Source organism: Prunus avium, chromosome 1 (genome assembly GCF_965620075.1).
Source record: "Prunus avium chromosome 1, drPruAviu1.hap1.1, whole genome shotgun sequence".
In the NCBI taxonomy this organism is placed as follows: domain Eukaryota; kingdom Viridiplantae; phylum Streptophyta; class Magnoliopsida; order Rosales; family Rosaceae; genus Prunus; species Prunus avium.
Window position 1 is genome coordinate 47,849,635 of NC_142284.1, and position 15,211 is coordinate 47,864,845.

The following is a 15,211-nucleotide window of genomic DNA, read 5'->3' on the forward strand; positions in this document are numbered from 1 at the left end:
TATTGTATCTTTGATAGAGTAGATACAGTGTTGTTGACCATTTCTTTTTTGTTTTTGGTTTCATATTGTTTTTCATCGAAAGTTTTTTTGTTTGTTTTTGTGTGGTCTGAACCACGAGGTGGTCCTGAATGGGCCCCAACTATGGGTGGCACCTTTAAGCCTTAACCATAACCCAGACTAATCCCCAATCACACCGGGTCGGCCCGTAAGGGGTAAAGTGCTGGCCAAAGTGGTGACTTCATACGAGAGCAGATCAAAAGTTTTTTTTTATGAGTGAAATCCTAAAGAGGAATTATAATTATTTTGTTTTCAATTAGGAGCATAAAAGCTCGCCCACACATTCATTGAACCTCTCACACCCCAAGTCAATGCAAAATAAATCTCCTACAAAAGCAAGACTCAAATTTTCATCACTATATTTATTGCAATCCTTTAGCAATAAAATTAGGCTGTAATTTGAGTCTTGGTTTGATGGAGATTTTTTTTTTACCACAATAGAAAGTAAGGAGGAGTTTCTCCTTATGGATAAGGAGGGAAGTATCGTCATTAAATTTGACTTATTTTTATCGTCTTGTTTATTATCGAAAATTATAGATAAATAGAAATGAAAGTTTATAGGTGAAAAACCCGAAAAGGACACGAAGAGGCGCCACCAACCAAAAGTGACATGCCCAAAGTTAATCGGGAAAAACACCAAATAAAACAAACATTTGCGTTCACAAAAAAAAACCATTTGAAACCCTCAACAGCATTAGTCCTCACCTTCCCACCTTGTCAACGATGAAGGCATCTCTGAAGGGCAAGTACGAGACAGACAAGAGCGGCGCGGCAGCAAACATCTCCGTTTTCGCCAGCGATGTCAAGTTCCGAGTTTCACTTACCGACGCCACCTTCGCCGCCGGACCCAGCTTAAACGGCTTGGTTCTAGCCGTAGAAAAACCCGGCTCCTTCATCGTCGATTACAACGTTCCCAAAAAGGTAAACAGATTTTGACAACTGGGTAGTGTAGGAATTGGGTGCCCTGAGTGATTTTAACTGTGACTGTGGTGTCTTTGGGTGTGCAGGACTTTAGGTTTCAGTTCTTGAACTCAGTTAGGGTTGCTGGTAAGCCGTTGAATTTGAATTACATTCACAGCAGAGGTGACAATAGAACTATTTTGGACGGAACCCTGGTGCTCGATTCGGCCAACAAGGTCTCGGCTAATCACGTGCTTGGCTCGAGGAATGGCAAGTTCAAGTACTCTTATCTGCACGGCGGCGTGACCACGTTTGAGCCCTCCTACGATTTGGCTAAGAACTCGTGGGATTTTGCGGTTTCTCGGAGGGTTTATGGTGATGATGTGTTCAGGGCTTCGTACCAGACGTCGAGCAAGCTGTTGGGGTTGGAATGGTCGAGGAATTCAAAAATTAATGGCTCTTTCAGGGTAATTGACTTTTGTTGTTGCGATTTCTTGGTTCTTTGTTTGGTTTTTTCTTTGCTTTATCTACTTGCATTAGAAATTTGAATTATCAACCAAGCATGCGCTTTGAATTTTGGATTATCAATTTAATGAGAGCTGTCTGTTGCGTGTTGCTTGCTTTCTGATTCTGGTCTGAGCTTTCTTTCGGTAATTTAGTGTGTAATAGCTCAATTGTGCTTCAATCTCTGCACGTATATATCTATCTATGTATGTATTTTGTCATGTGGTAAAATTGTTTCCATTGAAGGCTTCCCTGAGTTTTCACTTGAGATCCCATGAGACAGGGAGGTAATGCGGAATAGGATATGCTTTTATCACTTCGAACAGTTAGTTGATGGCGCGTAGCATGCATGTTTTCGAATCGTTGAGGTTCATTTCTAGTATGCATTCAACTTGATTATACGCTCACCTACTGAGGTGACAGGCTAGTTTTGAGGGAACTCTAAATCTGTCAAGGAATTGAGCTAACCTTAATTTGGGGACACTAGGCGACCTTGTCCTTTCCAGATGAGGGTGCTAGAGGAGTTGATGATTGTGTAATTGGGAGTGATTTGTGACACTCTGGAAAGGGCGCTGTTGGAAGGGCTGCAGTTTGGAACATGAAGGTGAAGTATTGGGGATTTTATATCCTTTGGTATGTCGGTCAGCCCAAGTACATAGTATAGGCATATAGATTTCTTGTAACAGTTTATCCCGGGAATTTACGAGGAATTAGGATCAACAGGTCTCAACTCAAGTCTGTTGTAGAGGCAAGGGATCCAACTTTATTCTCTATGTTGCCACCTATTACGAATTCTTTTAATCTTGTATATTGCCAACAGGGGTTAGAGGTGTTGAGGTTGTGGTAGTGACGAGGGCTATGTTAGTGGTTTTTCTTTTACTAGTGGTGAGTTGGATTTAGTTGTTGGCGATGGCAGCATCAAAGGTGAAAGCCACTTGTCCAAAATGGGAGTAGTAGTCTTTGCGTGGCGGAGACGACTGCAATGATCGATAGTGTCTATAGTGTCATTACAGTGGGAGGAGTTCAATTGTTTTGAGTCTAAATACGCAGCCATCCAATTCTTGGGAATGTTAATAAATGCTGTTAACTGGGACAAACCGGCTTGTGATTTTTCTTATGATGGGACTATTGAGAATTCAATATGTATGTTTGTGCTTAACTTGTAGCTGTCTGGACTCTGTTGTGAAACTATTTTTAGGTTTTAACTTTTTGCTTTTTATTGTTTTTGAACGATACTGGACTCAAGCTTTTGCTAATAATGTTGTACTTGGATTTTTTCCAGGTTTCAGCATCCGTCAATTTGGCTGAGGAAGAAAAAATCCCAAAATTAACTGCTGAGAGTACCTGGGATTTCGAGATGTGATTGTTATAGTAATTATCTTGTTTCATTTGTCATTAAAATTTCGTAGTCTGATAAACAGCTTACGATTGTCTCCTGATGGCTGTAAACATCATTGTGTCATTGATTAGTGTGTTTTCATCATTGGGCTGATTCACCTGATATCCAAAATATGAATTGTGGATCTCTCATGTTGTAACCATAAATCTTCATTCGATATCGGAAATAATTCTCTCTTGGAGGAACCGCGGGTTATTTGCGACTTTTTATACTGAAATTTTACGTCTTTATTGGCTTGAGAATGGTCTTCAGAACTTTTCCAACGAAGTTAATATTGTGATTCAAAATCCCTAAATAAGACAAATTGGATTATCTCCGATCGAAGAGGCTAGAAGGAGGGGTTATAATGAGAGGTCCTTAATTACCGTTCGACTCAGTGCAAAGTTATTGTTAGATTGAACCCCATCATTGTAACCCCTGTTAATCTAAAAATAAAAATAAAAATAAAAAATAAAAAATGCTATTTTTCTATAGCAATGAACTGCTCCGGCCAGACCTGTTGACTGCTAATCTAAAGTGGGCCTTAAAGCCCATTATCTGCTTAAGTGGAGCCCAAAATCGAACCTATCATACTTTGGTATTATATATAGGGCACGATCTCGCCCTTTAATCACAACCGTTTACCAAAACCTAAAGAATCTGACGGTTCAGATGTTTCGTCATGAAAACAGGTAATTTTGGCGGTACTACCTTCACGAAAAGAATTTTGAACCATTTGGCGCTTAAATTAAATCCGAGAAATTCCTACTACCACTAGTCTTACAACTGGACAATAGAATCACACTGCGTTTATTTTTCAGGAATTAGAGTAGATCCGCCCTAAAGTTCCATTGTCTGATAAACCCTAATTTTTTTTCTTCAACTATTACGCTGAGAAATTCATTGCAGAGATGGACAGCGACGAAGATTTTGAGCTCTTTTCCGAGGAGGCTGCCCCTCCAGTCCGCGAAACGAAGCTGAAGCGCTTAAAGAAAGCAATTAGGAGGGTTTCCATTTCTGAAGAGCCTCTCCTCGATAAATCTGAAAGTGACCGAGTGAATTCCTCCGAATTTGAAGCCCTCAGTTTGGAGGAATCGAATGAGCTATCGAGGTTAAGGATCGGATCGGAGAGTCTGCGTGGTGAGAGTGAAATAAATCCCGGTTTCGATGGTTTTGGTGGCGAAGCTGAAACGAATTCCGGTTTTGATGGTTTGGGCGGCGAAGGTGAAGCTAATTCTGGTTTAGATGGTTTGGGCGGTGAAGGTGAAGCTAATTCTGGCTCTGATGGTTTGGGCGGTGAAGGTGAAATGAATTCGAGTTTCGATGGATTGGGTGGTGGGGAAGATGGCTCAGGAGCTAAGAGGGTCTTGGATTTTGGGTCTGTAGTTGAGGAATTCAGCGATGAGGGTGAAGATCGAAACCAAGAGATGCCAGAAGAAAGTGGGGATATGAGGATGAATGAACCGGATAAGAAACGGCGTAGTTCTGATGGCTTCGAGGAAGACAAAGACAAGAAGAAGAGTAAGAGGGCCAAGAGTGAAATCACCGCTGCCAAGGGCAAGAGGAGAACCGAAAAGGTATTCAGTTTTTTCACATTGTATCCATAAATTGCACTGCAATTAGTTTATCTTCTTCTGATTATGTCGTCTTGTTCTGATCTTATAGGAAAGACAAGATCATCTAAAGCAACTCCATGCTGAATCTCAGAGACTTTTGCGAGGTATAAACCTTGTCTGGAGCTATTTTATATAAATTAATACATGTGTATCTTCAACTAATGCCAATTATATTAGTACTCATTTATAAATTATTGTAGTTATTTGTGTCTATCTGCTCACTTGTTAGAAACCAGAGATGCGGCATTTAAACCTATACCACTTGTTCAGAAGCCAATATCTTCAGTTCTGGAGAAGATTCGGAAAAGAAAACTGGAGGTTTTGCAAAAGTTAGTATTTTACTAATGCATCTAGAAATGATCTTAGGCTTGCTGTTTATTCAAATAATAAATGTCATAGTAATATGTTATTGAATATTTTTTTTTTGGGAGTGTTGCAGATGCAGTGGTACAATAATGGGCAGCCAATTGCATGCCATTGAGGAGCCAATTGCATCCCAGACTGAAATGGGTAGTATTGCAAATGGGGTAAGCATGGATCGGTCTAATGATGATGAGGAGCAGTCAAGTGGTGAAAATGTTTCTTCACAGATGGTAATTGAAGACATGTTTCTTGATCAATTTTGTTTTTGCATATCTAAGAGTACACTAATAGGGTGTTTCTTCTAACCACAAATAGTGGGATTTGAGAGAATGTTGCAGTTTTACGAATGAGCTATGCTTATGTGATACCTGAATTATGCTTCTAATATTATGTTAATTGCTGTCAAAATGTTTCATGGAATCCTTTTGATACTTATTATTATGGGAGTTTTCTGCATTAGGTTGAGACAGATTTTCCATTCATTATATGGTTGTATTTGTTGAACTGCAGGATGTTGATAAGGATTCCAAGCAAGCATTTCGAGCACCTATTGATGATACTCAGGTTCTTTTCACATTACAACCAGTGTTATCAGTCTTCCAACAGATTGTGTATTTAAACATGACTGTTTCACCTTTTGCACTGTTGTAGGAGCTGTTTTCGGATTTCCAGACTACTGATTCCAAAGATGATCTGCCAAATGATGCTCCCAGCAGCCCTCTGGAAGAGGTTTTTGCACCGTCCATACTTGCAATGAACTTAAAGCTTGACTCTGCGCCTTCTTATGATATGTAAGTGTTATTAATATGTCTTCATATCTTGTAAAGGGAGCACTCAAGTAGTTTGTTTCGTTTTGCATTCCAAATTATCTCTATAATGAAGTAAGTTGGATCACTTCTTTGAGTTTTTCTGATGAATGGGCAATGACACTGTTCTCTTTATAGTTCTTCTGACGAGGACGACAATGACAAAGAGAATATTAATCCCCATCCTACTGGAGTGTCTGACTTGCCTTCATCTCCAATTGGCGATCCTGTCAAAGCTTTTGTAGATGATGAAGCCGAGGAAGAAGATGACAGTGATCATGACCTGTTTCGGTTCCAAGATAGTGAAGAAGATGAGGAGGATGGTGATGCTGCAGAGCTTAATGATATGATAGCAACTGGATATGAAGAAAGGCCGATGGATAGTGAAAGACGGAATGAACACCATCAAAAGTGGCTTGAGCAACAGGATGCTTCTGGAACAGAAAAACTTATGCAGAAACTGAAGTTTGGTTCTAAGCTAAAAGAAACAACATTACCTGAAGAGAAGGATGCAGACAGAGAGGAATATGCAGATGGAGAGGAGGATGCAGATGGAGAGGAAGATGCAGATGGAGAGGAAGATGAATATGGAGAGGAAGATACAAATGCTGTGCAAATGAGCTTAAGACAAATTAAGCAAATGATTCCTCTAATGTTTACTGATAAGGATGATGCGTACTTGTCATCTGATGATGATGAAACAGAGAAGAGACTAGCTAAACAGCGCCTGTCTGAGAAAGCTGTGAGTCCTTAGCGGTTTATTGGATGCGACTTTTAAAATTTAGGTCCATTATACCATATGACGGTGGAAATTCTTTTTACTGTTTCAATCATGAATCCACTATTTTTTCTGGAAATACTCTTTTAACTGCATGTCATGCTATTTTTTCTGGAAATATTCTTTTAATTTACAAGAATATTTTGATTTGAAACAGGAAGAGCAGGCTACTTTCTTGTCACCAGCAGAGGATGAAAGTTGTAGGGAAGTTTTTGGTTTTATAAAGAAGCTGAATGTTGTGCCTGATACTAAGAAGGCCAAAACACCTTGTAAGATCTGTCATTTGTCATATAATTTATGAGTGTGTAAAATTTTGCTTTGTACTCTGCTGATTTCGTTGTTTTCCTATTTTGCAGCCTTTTCTAGTGTGCCGCTCATGGGAGGAGACAGGGGCATATCATCAAAGGTAACTTGTGGTTCTGGATGTTGAATGCACATATATTCTCTGCATGTAGTCTCCCTTTTGCGTTCAAACAAGCTTGAACCTAGGACACCTTATGCATACAATCATTTCAGTCATTTTCATTCCAATCTTTATATAGAAATTGATGGAACATCAAGGATGATAAATCATGGCTGATTTTAGCAAGGTTATTGTACGATGATATTGATCATAAGCTCTGCCATTGGTAAATGTTGCAGTCATCCTTCTTAGGCCGGGGATCTAATCATTCACTGCCCTCATCCCGCAAGCATGGGTTGGGCGCAGTTCGCTCTATAATTTTTGGACGAGGTGGCAGCAATAGTAGGAGCACAAGTTCAGTGTTGGAGGATTCTTCAGATACGGTAGGGTCTTTATACGGAATTGAAGTGCATCTAGTTCTTAATTCTTTCCATATGGTTTTTCTGAAAGTTGCACTAGGTTCTTTAGCAGTTTAATTTTCTTCTGATTGTCAAATCATCAATGGCAAATGGAAATAGGAATAACTTCTTGTTGTTATGCCTTGACTCTTTAGTAAGTACTCAGTATTAGATAGAAACCAAAACCATAAATTTTTACCAAATGCTGAAAATGTCTATTGGTTATGGGATGAAATGCAGATTCAGAGAGAGAATCCACCAACCAGGACTACTTCAGCCAGGCTTAGCAATTCCAAAGTAACCACTAGTTCTCAGAAATCGTCACCTGAAGCTGTTGTGCAGACAGACTCATCAGCTGAAGCTGTTCCCAAGGCAAACACATCTGCTGAAGTTGTTGCGCAGACAGACGCATCAGCTGAAGCTGGTGGGAAGAATACGGGCACATCACCTTCGTTACTCAAAATATTAAGGCAGTCTTCCTTGCATGCAAAGCGCTGCACTGAGGAGACTATGATTGGCCAAACCCAAATTGAATCCGTCTTAGCTTCATTCAAGGTGGGCAGGAAACCAGTGCAGACAAAGAGAAGAACTTGATTGTCAAACATTCTTGAATGATGGTGACGTGGACAAACTTTTTAATTGTAGCTTTTTTGTAACCCTTGCCCCTTGATCCGTTAAAAAATGCATTAATTAAAGCATAGCTGACATTTTACCATTTGTATACCAAAGTCCCATAAGAGGTGATGAGTTATACCACCTGCCCGTATTACGATACCACACTAATTACCGGTGAGGAGGCCTTTGCGTTTCGAAGGGACAATTTGTTATTGTTTTGGTGTTTTGGTAAAGGGAAAGAAAATGATGTGCTTCCATAATTCCATGCGGGGAGCGAGGGCCAAACTAGTCCCCGGCCCCAAAGCAAAAAGCTTAGGAACCATTTCCGTGTCACCTTGTTACAGGTCGGTGAGCTGGTAACATCTGGTATATGGATAAATCTGTTGCCACCGAATCTTTCCTCTTTTTTTTTTTTGGTCCGAATCTTTCCCATCTATTACATAATAATTACGCCGAAAACTGAAATTGTTGCCCTAAAATCGAAAATCTAAAATCTAGAGTCTGAAATCCAATCCAGCTCCGTACAAAAAAGAGACCCAAGTCAAAAGCTCACAGGTCCCTCAGCTGACCCGCACACGACCGCACCGCAGATTCCTCAAAATCTAACACAAAACTTGATCCAAATCCCTCAAATCGCAGATCCAAACACGTCGCAGATCCGCAGCTCAAGCTCTGCTCCAATGGCGAAACTCAAACAATAGCGAAGCAAAATGATTTCCGAGCTGTAATATAGCTTCTTCTGCTCCAATGGCGATTAGTTCTATCAAAGGCAAGCTCATTTTGCTCTACTTCCTTTTCATTTTTTCTTCTCCCTCTTCTGTTTCTAAGATTTTCGTGAAATCTAACTCCCACGATCAAGATCCTTACCATGAACCCGAACCCGATCCCAATCAACAACAGCTCGTATTGCAAAGGCTCGAAGAAGTGGTGAAAAACCTGACCGAAATAGTTGCTAGATTAGAACATAAATTATCGGACCCTCCGAAAAGCTTAGCACCTGCCGATGAGGGTTTGACTTTGGCTCTTCAAGAGAAGGAAAGATACGATGGTCACAAATTGATCAAGCAAGTTCCAGAAGAGGGCTCTGATCGGCGTAAAATTGGAGAGAGGGCGAGGTCAGTTTCGGTAACCAAGTACAGTCCGTTCTGGTCGGACAGGTTTCAGTTTGTTTCGGCTGTGAAATTGGATTCGCAGGCGACTTGTATTCATGTCCTGCCGTTTCGGGATTTCGAGGGGGTTACTAAGTACGTTGCGGTTGGAGATGAGAGAGGGAGGGTTTATGTGTTTCTCAGAAACGGGGACGTTTTGGTTGAGTTTGATACGTTGTTGGGTTCACCCATCATGGCCATGGCTTCCTTCTTGTCGGTTTACAAGAACGAGAGTTTTGTGGTGACAGGGCATAAGAATGGTGCAATTTTGATGCACAGAGTGTGGGAGGGAGTGAGTGGAGAAGAGTGGAGCTCGCTTGTAATGGAAACTGTGAGCAAGTTCGATACTGGGGAAGATGGATTGACCATTGCTATTTTGGATGTGCACCATGTTGGTAGGGTTAGTTATATATTGGCCAGTGATGTTAGTGGGAAAATTACAGTGTTTCGAGAAAATGGTTCGGTTCATGGTTCCACCATGCCCTCCAGTAGGCCACTTGCCTTCTTGAAGCAGCGCCTTTTGTTTTTGACGGAGACCGGTGCAGGGTCTTTAGACCTGAGGAACATGAAAGTCAGGGAGTCTGAATGTGAAGGGTTGAACCGTTCCCTTTCTCGGTACTATGTTTTTGATGCCACAGAGCGGTCTAAAGCATACGGATTTACATCAGAAGGTGATCTGATTCATGTGTTGTTGTTAGGGGATATAATGAACTTCAAATGCAGGGTTAGGTCTAAGAGAAAGTTTGAGATTGACGAGCCTCTTGCTTTTCAAGCAATAAAGGGGTGTTTGCTTATTGTAAGTGGGGAGAAAGTTTTCGTGTATAATGTTTCTACCCAGCATTATGTTAGGGTAGGTGCTCCTCGGATTATTTTCTCCGCCGGTCTCGATGAGATTAGGTCATCTTTTCTTAATTATCAGACCGTGGATGTTGATGCTGAGAAAAGAAATGTGATGCCCTTAATAGCCAGTGACCGGGAAAAGCTTGTTGTTCTTGGTCTTGGTGGAGGGTACGTGGGAATGTATCGTTCCAACCTTCCGGTATTTAAGGGTGAATTTAACACAATGCTATGGACCAGTCCTGTATTCTTCTTTGTGCTTTTCCTGTTTGGAGCATGGCAATTTTTTGCTAAGAAGAAGGAAGCACTCACTTCATGGGGACCAGACGATCCTTTTAGCTCAACCTCGGCTACAACCGGAGCTCCATTGGGGGAAAGCAGCACTGGAGATAGGTCTTTTGTGGACTCCTCATCAAGAAATAGTGACATGATGGATCTTAGAGTTAGTGGTCTCAGAGGTCCATCAAGGAGGTATGCCTCTCCTCCACGGTATACAGGGGCAGCAACCAGTTCATTTAGGCCAGGTACTGCGGATCATAACCCTAGACCATCGTCTGTTGATCCTAATTTTAGAACAGCTTCAGAACTAAAATTTAGAGGTTCCGGGTTAGATTCTTCAGGTTTTCCAAAAAGGAGAGAGAGTTTGTTTGTAAACACCCAAGTGATGGATGATAGCAGTTAGACCTTTATAATAAATTTCATCAACTTTAACTTCAGAGGTTTGTTCAAGGCTTAGTTCCTAGACCATTCATTTGGCAAGTCAGGGCCATTTGAACTTGCACTAGCAGTATTTTGTAACACTACTACAAAGTTTTCAATCAAAATAAAATTATAGAACACTCAATATATTTATAATTAAGAATGTTCTCACTGTATGTTATGCTTTCGCTCTTCCAATAAATGGCCTTGCTTCCTGTAATTTGGTACTGCTTGATTATGTTTGTGTTTTTGTTTTGTTTTTTGTGTGTTATTTATTTATTTAAATATATTTAACTGTTTGTTTATAAGAAAAATTGGCATTTTCCCTACTGAATAAAAGTTGCAACCTGCAGCAATAAACAGCGTCCTTATCAGCAATTTAATTTAAATTATGTTTTAATTGCACTCGCGAAATACCAAATTAAAAAGCAATGATAAAATTGATTTCAAGTTGCCTTGCAAATTAAATAGGAGTGGGAAGTTATGCATAATGTTCACTAGGAAATCTATCAAAAGATCTCCATGTCTGATTATCAGGACGGGTCGGGTCAGGTCAGGTGCTTCTCGTTCAACTATTAAAGCGACCATAGCTATATATCGGCAAAACCAAGTGTTTGAGAAACCTATACTTTCACATAAAAGCCCTGATTTTCTCGACGAAGAGTTCAGGACCAGATAGATAACTAGATTTGGAGGTCAGTAGAAAGCAGCAATGGGTTCGACGTTGCTTAGCCGTTGAACATTCGAAGCTTCATTTATGGCCGTTAAATTTAGAGCGTCAACCACACAACAGAGCGAAATAAGTAAGCTATAAAGCTACAACTATATGCTCTACTTGAAATGACGGGGCAATGTGACCTCCCTCCTATGGGGGCTGCAAAACAGTGCTTGCCATTAACAGCCACAAACAAGTTATGCACAAATCACCTTCCAGGGGATATTTACGTCTTTTTCACAATATATGAAATTTACGTCTGAAGCTAATCTAAACAATTAATTCTCATAACAAGTAATTCTCAAGAAATTGGAATCGCTACAACATGTAATGGGAAAGGGACACCTATCAAAATGTATAGAGGTGAAAACAAATTCACTGTTCAATTTCTGAATCAACGTCAAGAAAGATCAGACAGGAATTGGCAAGCCCTTCTTTGCCATGCTGTCCAAGACGTCATTGAGCGCTTGACACAGGCCAACAATCTGCAAATATAGCCAGCAAATAAGAAGAAAATTTGAGCATTTATATGATACATGTGGTGCTTAAAAACTACCTTACAAAAATGACAAGGCAGACACATTGACATCAGTTTGTGAATTTTGAAATTGGACACTACCATATCTGATGCTAATTAACGCAGACAAATTTACCTGCTGATCCCATTGTTGCAGCTCTTCAGTGTCGTCCTCAAAATGTATGACAGCTTCCACCTGTTATAAACTTATCAGATACATGCTAAGATGTGCGCTAGAATAAAAGATTGTCACAAAAAGCCACATATTTAGAATGGATTACAAAATCAAACATTAATCTGAATCTCATCCCAATAAAAAATTTCCCTTGCATCAAATATTGGAGTTTTAAGTTCCTCATAGTGGAAGCAGCATTCATGAAAACAAAATGAAACTCTGGGTCATACAGTGGATTGATGAACACTTAACATTCTTCCATATAATGAAACTGGAAGAGGTTCTCACAACTAAGGAGGCCTGATTTCTACGTCATAAGCACTGATGATTTAAAGTCCTCGGTTGGCATACACAACAATTTGTAATTCATACCTGATCAATAGATCCCCTCATTCTGTCCTCATAGATCATTTTTGATGCAATCTTCTCAGCCTGCAAGCCAGATATATAATCCATTTGAGAAACATGAATGGTAATATAGGGAGAGACAGAGAGGGCAGCAAAGTGCCCAACTCGACAGAAGAAAACTGTACCTTATGAGGTTCAATTCCCAGCAAAGTGCCCAACTCATCAAAACTGCCACATAACTCGGGATAATTAGACCAAGTTGTCCCCCTAGAATAACATAAATCAAAAAGAAAAATCAACAGCAACATCTCTCCAACCTTATATTTGTGTAAAGTTTGCTGGCACTGAGAAGATTATGTTCAATCATTGCACGATCTAACACCGTAAAGTTGTCCGGCAGAAGCGCTTTCTGTTCAGATAAATAAGACAACTGTTATGGCCAACGAAAAGTAGTTTGCAGATACAATATCTGAAATAGAGGAGAAGAAAGTTTATAACCTGATGCGGCTTTAACTCTTCAGAAAATGCATCAATTTCTGGTTTCCTCAAAATTCTCTCCAAATACACCTAAATATATATCCGTTAAAGCAACAGTTAAAGTGTAATATAGAGTCAGGAGAAAAAAAGAAGAAAAAAGTAAAAGATAAAATATATATATGAACCAGAGAGCAAGCACCTTTTGTAGTATTGGATAAATTTTTAATTTTGAGCATCTCTCATCCTGAACCAAAACCCCAAGGTATCAGAATAATGTGAAATGAAGAACCGCATTCATATATATATATATATATATATATATATATATATATATATATCTCCCGGTAAAGAAATTTACTTTGTACAGAGTGGCAAGAACACGAGAACGTTGGGGTCCTGCCGCGGCCAAAATTGTACACGTAACTGCAGCAGACAAAGCTTGCTCCAATGCTTCCTCATCAATCTCTCTGAAACAAAATGAATGAACTTCTATGATCCGTCATTCAAATGTTACGGCCAACAAGAATGAAAAAGTGGGGAGGATAAAGGGGAGGGGAAAAGCAAACCACAACTATTAATGAGTCTACCAGATAAATTATTCATACACAATATGCTCAATTTGCAAAAGTCTAGATCAGTTTAACTTGGCATAGTCATGTCCTAATGGCCTCTTTCAGAAACCACAACTATCAAGTCAACCAGATAAACTATTGATACTCACATACAAATCAAAAGGAAATTTTGCACAAGACTAATCAATTCAACTTCACATACTCATCTCCTATTTGCCTCTTTTCAATCTGAGAAAATTCATAATAACGTAATGCTGCCTCCAAGAACCTCCTCTTTAAATCTAAAATCCTCGCGTAACAAACCTGATAAGAGGGAAACAAGGGGGAAAAGCGATTAAAAAGTGCTTTTAGCATGTAGACTTTGATGCAAATGTTTTCACTAACTACCCAACAATGTCAAACCTTATACTGTAAATTCAAAACTTCATGCTGAATAGAGGTAATCAAGAATGAAGCTTTATGAATAAAAGCTTCTGCATTGACGGCATCATCATCCTGCAAAACAAACATACAAAACCTTCAATTACAATTACACGATCACCTATATTATTAGCATCCTATAGACAAATCTTTTGATTCCAACATCAATAGCAGAAAATGTGCATAAAAAAATAGTCATAGTGGATACTGAGGCATATTTCTCCAATGAGAAGGCAACCATCTAGATAAAACAACTCTTAACAATCAGAACATGGGAATATTGCAGTCATCAACTTGTCAAAAGTTTCTATATGCAGACGCTCATGGTCCAGTCTGGTATCTTATCAATTGAGGATCACAACAACCACCATTCCAAATCACAACATTTGTATCAATGAAGAAAAATAAGCCAATACCTCAAGATATAGGCGAGCAATTTGGACACACTTTGATAACTTGAATGTATCATCAACCACTCTGAAGGAATACCACGAAAACATATAGACTGTTAATTCCAGAGTCCATTATGAGAAAAAATACACACTAAAAGCAAAAGTATCTTACTATCAGACCTCATTCCAGAGTCTAGATTAATGCCACTGAGCATCTGAGCTGCTTTTGACCATTGTTGCTCAGACTCGTACAATTCCGCGAGTTTCTCTCTTATGATTAGCACCTGCAACACATGAAACCATATGGTACTTTCTAAATCAAACTAACCCCAAAGTTCTAAAATTAAAATAAAAAATATTTCCTTAAATGAATGGATTGGTCACCACCAGCAATCCCTATATTCTGTACATGGGAGAATGACATCTACATCATTCCTAACAATGCGGGTAATGTGAAATCCAATCTCAAAGAATTTGAAGAAAATAAATACAAAGGACTGATTCTCGATATTAATATATAGATGGGGACTCATAGAAGTTCCAAACGAACCTGCTCTTCAAATGAAACGGCTCGAATCTGAGAAAGGGCATAATGGGCAATCTCCTTCTGGGTCTCCGGCTCCCACCGCCCTAACTCTTGAGCAAAATTCTGCAAAAGTTGCCGCGAAACCACCAAAGGAACATCCTCCGACAACACTGGAGAGTAGAGTAAGATATACAAGGCTCAACAAGCTGCTAAAAGGAAAAAACGAAGTCTGCAAAAGTTAAGAGAGGGAGTGAGAGTGAAGGAATATAACTGTGATCGATGAACTTCTTGGCCTGAACGACGTCGCTTGAGGAAATCACGGTGGAGAGAATGTGCTTGTACTGCTCGATCTTTTGCCTCTGGTCAGAGATCGCAGAGGCGCTCGCGAAGGCACTCTCCATGGTTCTTCGGCCTTGGCTTCGTCACTGGGGGTTTGGTTATGGTGCAAACCCTAAACCCTTTGAGAAAATTATCGTTCGGTCCACTTCTTCTACAAGGCTACGGTGGCGTTGGTTCCGTAACCTCTTTTGACGGTAAGTTTCAGGGGCTCATCATAGAACAAGGAGC

At 39.8% G+C, this 15,211-nt stretch overlaps 4 protein-coding genes across 4 annotated transcripts; 3 read left to right on the forward strand and 1 right to left on the reverse strand.

Annotated features, from left to right (window-relative positions):
• Positions 1-703: 703 nt before the first annotated feature.
• LOC110772305 (outer envelope pore 24B-like protein) lies at positions 704-3,045 on the forward strand. Its single transcript, XM_021976741.2, has 3 exons — positions 704-978; positions 1,065-1,424; positions 2,744-3,045. The coding sequence occupies exons 1-3, from the start codon at positions 781-783 to the stop codon at positions 2,822-2,824; spliced, it is 639 nt and encodes a 212-aa protein (XP_021832433.1). The 5' UTR covers positions 704-780; the 3' UTR covers positions 2,825-3,045.
• Positions 3,046-3,484: 439 nt separating this feature from the next.
• LOC110772297 (DNA ligase-like protein) lies at positions 3,485-8,175 on the forward strand. Its single transcript, XM_021976734.2, has 12 exons — positions 3,485-3,531; positions 3,749-4,416; positions 4,505-4,559; positions 4,685-4,784; positions 4,895-5,048; positions 5,329-5,382; positions 5,470-5,609; positions 5,763-6,366; positions 6,560-6,671; positions 6,759-6,808; positions 7,045-7,188; positions 7,444-8,175. Exons 1-12 carry the CDS (start codon positions 3,522-3,524, stop codon positions 7,795-7,797), a joined length of 2,445 nt encoding a protein of 814 aa, XP_021832426.2. The 5' UTR covers positions 3,485-3,521; the 3' UTR covers positions 7,798-8,175.
• Positions 8,176-8,312: 137 nt separating this feature from the next.
• LOC110772298 (putative membrane protein At1g75140) lies at positions 8,313-10,647 on the forward strand. Its single transcript, XM_021976735.2, has one exon. The coding sequence runs from the start codon at positions 8,566-8,568 to the stop codon at positions 10,483-10,485; it is 1,920 nt and encodes a 639-aa protein (XP_021832427.1). The 5' UTR covers positions 8,313-8,565; the 3' UTR covers positions 10,486-10,647.
• Positions 10,648-11,356: 709 nt separating this feature from the next.
• On the reverse strand, positions 11,357-15,199 carry COP8 (Proteasome component (PCI) domain protein). Its single transcript, XM_021976745.2, has 14 exons — positions 14,916-15,199; positions 14,669-14,814; positions 14,299-14,402; positions 14,143-14,203; positions 13,709-13,801; positions 13,509-13,609; positions 13,093-13,201; positions 12,934-12,978; positions 12,756-12,824; positions 12,575-12,666; positions 12,443-12,485; positions 12,282-12,341; positions 11,871-11,930; positions 11,357-11,702 (listed from the first exon to the last, which is right to left on the reverse strand). The coding sequence occupies exons 1-14, from the start codon at positions 15,043-15,045 to the stop codon at positions 11,628-11,630; spliced, it is 1,188 nt and encodes a 395-aa protein (XP_021832437.1). The 5' UTR covers positions 15,046-15,199; the 3' UTR covers positions 11,357-11,627.
• Positions 15,200-15,211: the final 12 nt, after the last annotated feature.